The sequence below is a fragment of the Camelina sativa genome, chromosome 5, assembly GCF_000633955.1.
Source record: "Camelina sativa cultivar DH55 chromosome 5, Cs, whole genome shotgun sequence".
NCBI lineage: Eukaryota > Viridiplantae > Streptophyta > Magnoliopsida > Brassicales > Brassicaceae > Camelina > Camelina sativa.
This window is the reverse complement of record NC_025689.1, coordinates 19,770,995-19,781,186: the sequence shown is the minus strand read 5'-3', so window position 1 is coordinate 19,781,186 and position 10,192 is coordinate 19,770,995. Positions and strand designations below refer to the sequence as shown.

The 10,192-nt window shown below is 39.6% G+C and overlaps 1 protein-coding gene across 1 annotated transcript in view; it reads right to left on the bottom strand.

The window, feature by feature from the left end:
- LOC104787260 (BEACH domain-containing protein B) overlaps positions 1-10,192 on the bottom strand; it is a 16,766-nt gene that overhangs the window by 798 nt on the left and 5,776 nt on the right. Inside the window, exons 13-28 of the mRNA XM_010512801.2 lie at positions 9,785-9,969; positions 9,433-9,694; positions 9,152-9,343; positions 8,855-9,073; positions 8,597-8,773; positions 8,038-8,153; positions 5,150-6,515; positions 4,768-5,073; positions 2,691-3,143; positions 2,561-2,607; positions 2,382-2,475; positions 2,051-2,257; positions 1,671-1,796; positions 1,153-1,524; positions 841-1,072; positions 132-527 (exon numbers count right to left, since the gene is read on the bottom strand). Of these exons, the coding sequence (XP_010511103.1) occupies positions 132-527; positions 841-1,072; positions 1,153-1,524; positions 1,671-1,796; positions 2,051-2,257; positions 2,382-2,475; positions 2,561-2,607; positions 2,691-3,143; positions 4,768-5,073; positions 5,150-6,515; positions 8,038-8,153; positions 8,597-8,773; positions 8,855-9,073; positions 9,152-9,343; positions 9,433-9,694; positions 9,785-9,969 (4,750 nt within the window). The remainder of the gene's footprint in view (positions 1-131; positions 528-840; positions 1,073-1,152; positions 1,525-1,670; positions 1,797-2,050; positions 2,258-2,381; positions 2,476-2,560; positions 2,608-2,690; positions 3,144-4,767; positions 5,074-5,149; positions 6,516-8,037; positions 8,154-8,596; positions 8,774-8,854; positions 9,074-9,151; positions 9,344-9,432; positions 9,695-9,784; positions 9,970-10,192) is intronic.

Genomic DNA, 10,192 nt, shown 5'->3' with positions numbered 1-10,192 from the left:
TCTTACTACTTCAAGTGTGTTCATAGACCGGACAACTATTTGTCCTTGGTCACCGGCACTGACCAAGAACTCTCCACATTTACTAAGTTCAAGACAGTTGATGCGTCCATTTGACTCCGAGCTAGCCAGATGTTTTCCGTTAATGGAGTAGAGGTGCAGACTAAGATCATCATCACCGTACAAAACAATTCGTCCATGGTGCGATGCAGCAAGCTTCGACACTGCACTGCCTGAAGGATGTTTTAAAGATCTTATGTATCTTCCTTCCCTCAATGTGTGGAATACACATGTTCCATCTTTTGACCCACTAATGACTATATCAAGATCAGTGCTGACATATAGGCAGGTTATGATATCATCATGACCACAAAGAATATGAGAAGGAGCATCGGCGAGAACTATATCTTTCCGCATTACGTCTGCCGTATTTCTGACCCTCTTTTCAGGTGTTCTCATGCGGATAACGTCCCACACCATCACAGTCGTGTCATAGCTACCAGTTGCAAGGATACTCGAATCAGCAGTCACTGCAGCATCACGATACATTCAGTAACGCATCAGTGGCTTGGGGAATCACAAAACATGAAATATGTAGACCTGGTTAACGAGAAGCCTATTTTAATAAACAAGTTAAAGCACCTAGGTTGTGGAACTGGCTGAGTCCAACTCTTAAATTATTCTTCACATAGTTTCATATTGGAATATTTCTCGAACATTAACAACATTCTATTCTAGAAATCTAATATTGGCTAGAAGCTCATCTACATGATCATTTATTCGTTTCTAAGAAAGCAGCAGTATCTTCAACCAGGCAAAAGAAGCAGAGAACAAAGAGCATACCTGCAACACAACTTACGACATCTTTATGATGTCGGATGCTCTGGACTACCCGTCCATCAGACAAGGATATGACGTGAAAACTGTTCTCCCAGTTTCCACATGAAACCAGAAAATTTTCCAGTGGTGCATGCATTGCGGCAAAGCACTGTGATCCGAGTTCAACATTGTCTGCCAGGGGACTTCCAATGTTACGGGGAGAGAGAACATCAGAACCAACTCCAAAGAATGGATCCTGCAATGACCGAGGCCTCAACTGAAGTGAATTAAAGAATATCGAACTGAAAGAATCCAAAAGGATGATACTGAACATACCTGAGCGCTAGAAAAAGTAAAATTTCCGCCAGAATGTAGTTGAGTTGTCAACCAAATCTTGACTGACAAAGTTAGACCTTGGTTAACGAGAACTATATTTGAATCCACTACACCAACATATAGAACTGCTGATGGGGGATGAGTTGTAGCGGGAAGAATAGAAGTCAAATTAATGGAAGCAGGCGCAAAGGACAACGGATGTGCAATTGGAATAGGTGGCCCTCTTCTTGGATGTTTCTTCCGGAAAATTTGGATCGGAGTTTGACCAAAATTAGAGATCTGATCTTCTATTGCTGATATTTGCAATTCATCTTCCATATTTTCGGGGTCGACAGCACCTTCATATGTAAGGTAGTAAAAGATATTTGCTGCCTGCAATTCAAGTTTATTTTTTAGTAAGAAGAATTCGGGAAGCTTCAATACCATGTAAACAAAAAAAAAAAGAGAAATGCTTATGAAATATGAACTATCACAGCTGGCAAGAAATAAGGTAGTTTTCGAAAATTATTCAGGAGTACCTCCACAGCTGGTTTGCCACGCTGTTTGTGTCCAAATATCAAGTCAATCCAATCATGGAGATGAGAACTAACATACTCGCTCTCTAGGGCTTCTCTATTACGAGCAATGAACATCTCTGGAGAACCCTGCATATATAATCCGTACCTAAGTTCTCATGGAGATAAAACAACAGAAGAATGCAACAATGGAGTACATTCAGGATTTCTGGAATCCAACCCCGTCAGTACGATTCCTTTTTTCAAGATTGGGTAGCAAACATTAATAAATTACTCTTAGGAATCACATATGTAGTGGCATATTCAATTTTCGCACCAAACTTCAAACTAATTCAGCGCTCAACTACAAACTACCGTGTAAATCCTATGTGTGAGAAGCATACCTTAGCCCATGGAGGTAGACAAACATCTCCAAGAGGTTCACCATCTTGTTTCACTCCAAGATGGTAAGAGTTAGAATTCACCAGAAATTCAGGCATGTAGAAGAACTCAGGGATCAATTCTTTTACATCGCTTGTATTGGACAAGCAATTCCGAAAGGACCCCTCAACACTTTGGAAAAGACGATCTGCGTGATCAAATTTACCACCCTGGCCACGGACGGAACTATTTAGTGGATACATTTGTATTCACCATTTTTCATAATTTATTTCAAAACAGAATTGCCTATAATACTCCAGAAATCTGCTATTGGTCAAAGTGGGAAACAAATACCTGTAGACTACGATGAAGGGATGTAAACGGCTCTAACCTCAAAAGGTAATACAACACACTTCCCATACTTGAATAATGGGATCCGTAATAGAAACTGCATTAAGTTCATAAACAAAAATTACTAAGGTGCCGAGGGGGGAAAGTATCTCTTCAATACAGAAAAAATGCCTGCAGTGTACCTGGGTATATCAGGGTCAGAGAAGCTGTGATATCTGTCCTCAAAAATCTGTCAAAAAAAAAAAGTCATATGGTAATACATTCATGCCAGTAATCTCAGAAACTAAATTCATGTCGTTGCTTTATACTAACCTCAAACCTTCTTGTGTCTAAAGCTCCAACCGGTTTAGAAAGATCACGAAAGGTAGACGCTTTGCTAAAATCAAGAGTCTCTGATGAGTAGTCAGCCACTACCCAAGGGAAAACAGGATACTGAGTCAAATCATTATAAGATCTGCCTGCAAGGGTATTGAGAATCATCAAGTATTCAAAGTTTGTAATCTCTCTCCTTCTCCATCTGTCTCTGGCTGTTTCTGCCATCTCCATAGCTACACGTCTGTCGACAAACGAAATAATTGCAGTCCTATCCCTAGCAACATTCTTTGGGAACAGGAAGTCGTTCCTGGTAGAAACAATTAACATCCCGACCTCCTTTGCATTCTTTTGCGACGCAAAATTTAGAAAGACTGGGGGTACAGATTCCTGGAAGAAAATCTCCAGAGCTGTGTATTGAAGCAAATACCGCGTCGAATGAACACCTTTCACCTATCAGCAGCATGACCATCAAACGTTATCTAATATGCTGAAAAGGTGCATGAATTTTCAAATTAGTTTAATGTTTTTTACCTTCCCTATTTTCCATCTTCTGTGGCGCTTAACCTTTTTTAATGGTTTCTTATTGTTGTTTCCTGATTCCAAATCTAGGAATGTCTCACTATCATAAGGTGAAGACCATTTGACAAGGTTCTGTTTATTGTCAGCCTTTGTTACATCACTACCCTTTGTAGTGCTAAAGTTCTTGAAGACGGCTGATCCACCAGTTCCTTCCACCAAAAACTCCCCAGAGAAATGCAAAACATTTTTCATAACTGCCAACCAACCAGCCAGTTTCCTCTTCGGAGTTATAAGAACACAAGGAACTGATGTCAACACCTGAGAAATAAAGCGAAAGCATGTTATACATAACCACTTTATTGTCTACTTCTTCAAAATCTGTGAAATTATGTACCTCGCTGGTATCAACTTCTAGAGAGGATGCATCCACTTTATCCTGTACGACATCCTTGAGGCCACTGCTGGTTCTCACAAGCTCCGAGAACTGGATATCTGCAGAAGTATCCATGAAACTTTGCTCACTTTGACTGCTGTCGTTCTCACAGGATTCTGGGCCACCCTCATCAGTTATCCTGCGAATGCCTTTTAGTAAAAATCTCTTCATCTGTTCGGGTATATGTATTACACCAGACTTGCTTTCATTACTAACGTTTAAAGTCTCATTTTCAGTGGCGGTGGAAGTAGAAGGTGGGTGACACAGCCTTTCGTCAAAATGATAATTTCGTCTCAATTTTGGTCTACGCCTCCAAGAATCTTCTGTCCTGTCGAGTTTCCAGTGGTTTAAAATGCTATTAGGAAAAGGAGTTGCAGACCAAGGACCTCTCTCATCCATCAAAGATCGCAGCATGTGAATCCATTTCTCAGTAACATTTTGCTGTTGCTCTTCATGGCTTAATTGCACTGCAACTCGTCTATTTTCGTCCCATGTAAGAACAGTTTTTAACGAGTTTTTCAGCTCATCATCAAAAGCTTTCCTGCTGTTGCATTCTAAAGACGATGTTTCATTATTTCTTTCAGAAAGGGCTTGCACTTGACGAGTACGATCAGATATCAATGTTTTCATGTATGTTGTTTCATCAGTGATTGCAGCAAGCACACGGTCTTTGTGTATAAGATTCTGGATAGAGCCCATTTCTTTGAAGATTCCACCAGAATCAGAGCTGTCATCCTTAATCATACCACTGGTGGCAAGGATGGACTTTCCGCAACTAACGGTTTCACGTATCAGATGCGATAAGACATGAAAACGAGCCCCGTCGTCTAACTTTCCATACTGGGATCTCACATAAAGCAAACACCCAATAAAGAGATGCAATCTGCTCTTGCTTTGTTCATCATCAGCAGCTAAAAAGGAAGGCAACAGTGAGGTCACCTGCTGTACACATCTAGTGGCTTTTTCCAGCGAAGACATGCACAGATAAAGGGTGACGAGCCTAAACACGATTCGCGGGCATTTCTCCCCCCTTAGGAGCATGGCTTTATCAACTGTTTTGTTCATTTTTCCACTCAATGCACTGCCAATCCCTCCTGACACAACAACTGCGNTGTTTTTTACCTTCCCTATTTTCCATCTTCTGTGGCGCTTAACCTTTTTTAATGGTTTCTTATTGTTGTTTCCTGATTCCAAATCTAGGAATGTCTCACTATCATAAGGTGAAGACCATTTGACAAGGTTCTGTTTATTGTCAGCCTTTGTTACATCACTACCCTTTGTAGTGCTAAAGTTCTTGAAGACGGCTGATCCACCAGTTCCTTCCACCAAAAACTCCCCAGAGAAATGCAAAACATTTTTCATAACTGCCAACCAACCAGCCAGTTTCCTCTTCGGAGTTATAAGAACACAAGGAACTGATGTCAACACCTGAGAAATAAAGCGAAAGCATGTTATACATAACCACTTTATTGTCTACTTCTTCAAAATCTGTGAAATTATGTACCTCGCTGGTATCAACTTCTAGAGAGGATGCATCCACTTTATCCTGTACGACATCCTTGAGGCCACTGCTGGTTCTCACAAGCTCCGAGAACTGGATATCTGCAGAAGTATCCATGAAACTTTGCTCACTTTGACTGCTGTCGTTCTCACAGGATTCTGGGCCACCCTCATCAGTTATCCTGCGAATGCCTTTTAGTAAAAATCTCTTCATCTGTTCGGGTATATGTATTACACCAGACTTGCTTTCATTACTAACGTTTAAAGTCTCATTTTCAGTGGCGGTGGAAGTAGAAGGTGGGTGACACAGCCTTTCGTCAAAATGATAATTTCGTCTCAATTTTGGTCTACGCCTCCAAGAATCTTCTGTCCTGTCGAGTTTCCAGTGGTTTAAAATGCTATTAGGAAAAGGAGTTGCAGACCAAGGACCTCTCTCATCCATCAAAGATCGCAGCATGTGAATCCATTTCTCAGTAACATTTTGCTGTTGCTCTTCATGGCTTAATTGCACTGCAACTCGTCTATTTTCGTCCCATGTAAGAACAGTTTTTAACGAGTTTTTCAGCTCATCATCAAAAGCTTTCCTGCTGTTGCATTCTAAAGACGATGTTTCATTATTTCTTTCAGAAAGGGCTTGCACTTGACGAGTACGATCAGATATCAATGTTTTCATGTATGTTGTTTCATCAGTGATTGCAGCAAGCACACGGTCTTTGTGTATAAGATTCTGGATAGAGCCCATTTCTTTGAAGATTCCACCAGAATCAGAGCTGTCATCCTTAATCATACCACTGGTGGCAAGGATGGACTTTCCGCAACTAACGGTTTCACGTATCAGATGCGATAAGACATGAAAACGAGCCCCGTCGTCTAACTTTCCATACTGGGATCTCACATAAAGCAAACACCCAATAAAGAGATGCAATCTGCTCTTGCTTTGTTCATCATCAGCAGCTAAAAAGGAAGGCAACAGTGAGGTCACCTGCTGTACACATCTAGTGGCTTTTTCCAGCGAAGACATGCACAGATAAAGGGTGACGAGCCTAAACACGATTCGCGGGCATTTCTCCCCCCTTAGGAGCATGGCTTTATCAACTGTTTTGTTCATTTTTCCACTCAATGCACTGCCAATCCCTCCTGACACAACAACTGCGGCCATTTCAGCAGCTGGAACATTCAATGATTCTACTAAGCCTCTTGCTCTTTGGCCAATAGAGGGACCAGTAGATGAAGATTTGGGAGATATCTTTACCGGACCCCTTCCATTAATATCACATATTATTCTCCATAAATTGTCATACAAATTCCACCATCTTTCATTGGTCATAAGTTCAGTTACTGTGGTGCAAGACTGCTGACCTTCTGTGTTTCTGGAAAATGAATGATCAATTACAGCATAACCAAAACTAGCAAGCAAGAAAATGAAACAGCAAATATTACAAATCAGTCACTGAAAAGNTTTGCTGTTGCTCTTCATGGCTTAATTGCACTGCAACTCGTCTATTTTCGTCCCATGTAAGAACAGTTTTTAACGAGTTTTTCAGCTCATCATCAAAAGCTTTCCTGCTGTTGCATTCTAAAGACGATGTTTCATTATTTCTTTCAGAAAGGGCTTGCACTTGACGAGTACGATCAGATATCAATGTTTTCATGTATGTTGTTTCATCAGTGATTGCAGCAAGCACACGGTCTTTGTGTATAAGATTCTGGATAGAGCCCATTTCTTTGAAGATTCCACCAGAATCAGAGCTGTCATCCTTAATCATACCACTGGTGGCAAGGATGGACTTTCCGCAACTAACGGTTTCACGTATCAGATGCGATAAGACATGAAAACGAGCCCCGTCGTCTAACTTTCCATACTGGGATCTCACATAAAGCAAACACCCAATAAAGAGATGCAATCTGCTCTTGCTTTGTTCATCATCAGCAGCTAAAAAGGAAGGCAACAGTGAGGTCACCTGCTGTACACATCTAGTGGCTTTTTCCAGCGAAGACATGCACAGATAAAGGGTGACGAGCCTAAACACGATTCGCGGGCATTTCTCCCCCCTTAGGAGCATGGCTTTATCAACTGTTTTGTTCATTTTTCCACTCAATGCACTGCCAATCCCTCCTGACACAACAACTGCGGCCATTTCAGCAGCTGGAACATTCAATGATTCTACTAAGCCTCTTGCTCTTTGGCCAATAGAGGGACCAGTAGATGAAGATTTGGGAGATATCTTTACCGGACCCCTTCCATTAATATCACATATTATTCTCCATAAATTGTCATACAAATTCCACCATCTTTCATTGGTCATAAGTTCAGTTACTGTGGTGCAAGACTGCTGACCTTCTGTGTTTCTGGAAAATGAATGATCAATTACAGCATAACCAAAACTAGCAAGCAAGAAAATGAAACAGCAAATATTACAAATCAGTCACTGAAAAGCTTTCTCTTTCTAATCAATATACTGGAATGTTGTACTATATCGTAAAAGAAAAGTAAAATAGATGGTGTTTTATCTGTTAAAGTAGCTTCTCATATATTTTAAAACAAGTGAAATATACAAAGAGAATCGAAGAAAGAAACCAAGTAATATGCTTTATATCACACAGAAAACACTAGCCACATTTACCCAAACTCACGTGTCATATATTTTATTGGAAGGCCAGTTATGTTTCTCTACAACAATATCATGGACTTAAAGTTATGCTACCCATACTATGTACTCATAATGGATATTATGCTATTCACACTGGAGATGATTGCATGTCTTGTTACAATTTATACTTTATACAGGTAATCAACTCCTTATACAATACTTTCTTATGAGAACTTTGAAACAAAAGTGTAAATGGCACGAAACTAATGATGCAGTGAAATGAAATCCATAAAGAACATACCTAGAGGTTTCTTCCGTCAAAAATCGTTGAAAATTTTCGTCTAGCCCCGAACTGTGGTCCTCACGATTTCCAAGTTGTAATAAATCCTCTGAAAAATCAGTGCTAATTGCTGGAAACTGGAAGAAAAATTTGACATTATATAAAGGAAAGCACATATATGATTTTCTTAACAACAGGAAACTGGATCAAACCACTTGTTAGCATTGACCATAAATACAATGAAGTTATCTGAGTTTAGAGAGCGTCAAGTAACTTTTGTTAATCCAAGATGTCTCACTAAATTATTTAACTAATACCTTCACCACCCTGACTAACTGTTCATAGCAAGTACATGTAATGAATGAATGTAAAGAGACACCAAAAGATCTAAATATCAACCTAGTTAACAATCCTTGGAAACGTAAAAACGCAAGCAAATACTCCATAAATCTCAAGCAACACGTAGGACAAGAAGGGAGTTTCACAAGATTTTGCATCATGTCAACATGGATTAAGTACAATTTAGTTCAACAATCAACTGCATGACAAAAATGAAATACCAAGAATAGGTAGGTCATACCAGGAGCCTACTGCCAAATTCACGGACAAGCATCTCATCAACGAGCCGCAAGAGATACAGTACATTGTCGCGACATGGGTGCGAAAGGAAGATATTATCTTCAGATGAGAGTTCCACCAAACGCTGAATCAAGTCCTCATAGAGATCGCGGAGAAAAGACCGGTATGGGGCATCATTCTGTGATGAAATAGAATAAGCACGGAACAACAACTAATTTGTTCTAAGATTTAAGGAAAATAAAAGGTTTGATTAACTTACATGCTCACTCTGCAAAAGTATGAAATTCACAGTTTCCTCTAGTTGCTGCCAACCTCCCTTCACAGATAAAATATAGTGACAGAGAACAACACAAAAGAGACCTCTGACAAAATGTTGCTCATTTAATGCCAAGTCATCATGATTAAGCAACTCAGATCTGTAGTCTTTTATCACATCAAGTTTCACAGACGCTGATAACCATGCACTCCATCCAAATTCCTACACATAAGATTTTGTATTTTAAATTGCCATTTTATCACTTGCATAACTAAAAATTACAGCGATATGTGTATATACCATCAAAGCTTCAACATTCATAGGATTTGAATCTAGAAGATCGAGTATGTCACTGATTATTTTCATTCGTGCTAATCCATCCTTGCAGCCGGACAGGAATTCGAAAATAAAAACAAAAACTTGTGGAAGAAAAAAGTGAGAGCTGCTTGGTTTGCCTTTGAGCTTATCAACCTGGTTGTGTTTCTGCAAAACCTACAAGATGAAAAAGAAACTAGAAATGATCTTCCAGCTATATTTTCTGGAAAGTTGAGAACAAATTATTTGCATTCTTTAGCTGATACCTGCTTTGGGCTGGCCCCTCCAAGAAGTACATCAAACAAGGTCGCACGCAAGTTATCTGTCTGAGGATATTGAAACAACCTATCAGACATGGCCAAAAAAATTGGTTGCGTTCTAGAACCAATTTTCTTATGGCCTTGTGATAGAGACTTAGTTCTTCCAACAGCAAGATTGAAAAACTTAGGTCCTTTTTTCTCAGAAGGAACATCATAAAGAAGCCTTCCAAGGAACTGCAAGCTGAGTAATCTTATGGGCTCGTAATCCCTGCCAAACACAAAATGTGAAGTATGTGACTGAGACTGTGTTTGCCTCATAATATAGAGGAAAAAAGCTGGGTAAATAACAAAAAGTTACCTCTGAAGAAGATTGACAAAAATGTGACATCCACCGATAAGATTGACTTGTTCAAGAAAAGAAACAAGGACTGATGTTTGAGAAATGGCACGGATAACCATATGCAGAACATCTTCGATACATGCTACATCTTGACATGTCTCAAAAAATGCTGTCAAAGCTTTCACGTCCCCTGATGAGATATTCTGCCTGAAAAACAGAGGAAATTTTTGAATAAAACTGAATACATGGACTTGAGTACAAGTTTCAAAAAATATCCTATGATGTATTTAAAGCTAGCTATATAAAGGGTAAAAATATAGAGGCGAAAGAAACTGTATTTTTACAGTGGATGACATGCCTCAGACTCATTTCACCTAGGCTCAGCAAAAGGAGACGAATTTTATGAATTTCATCTTTACTTGGTCT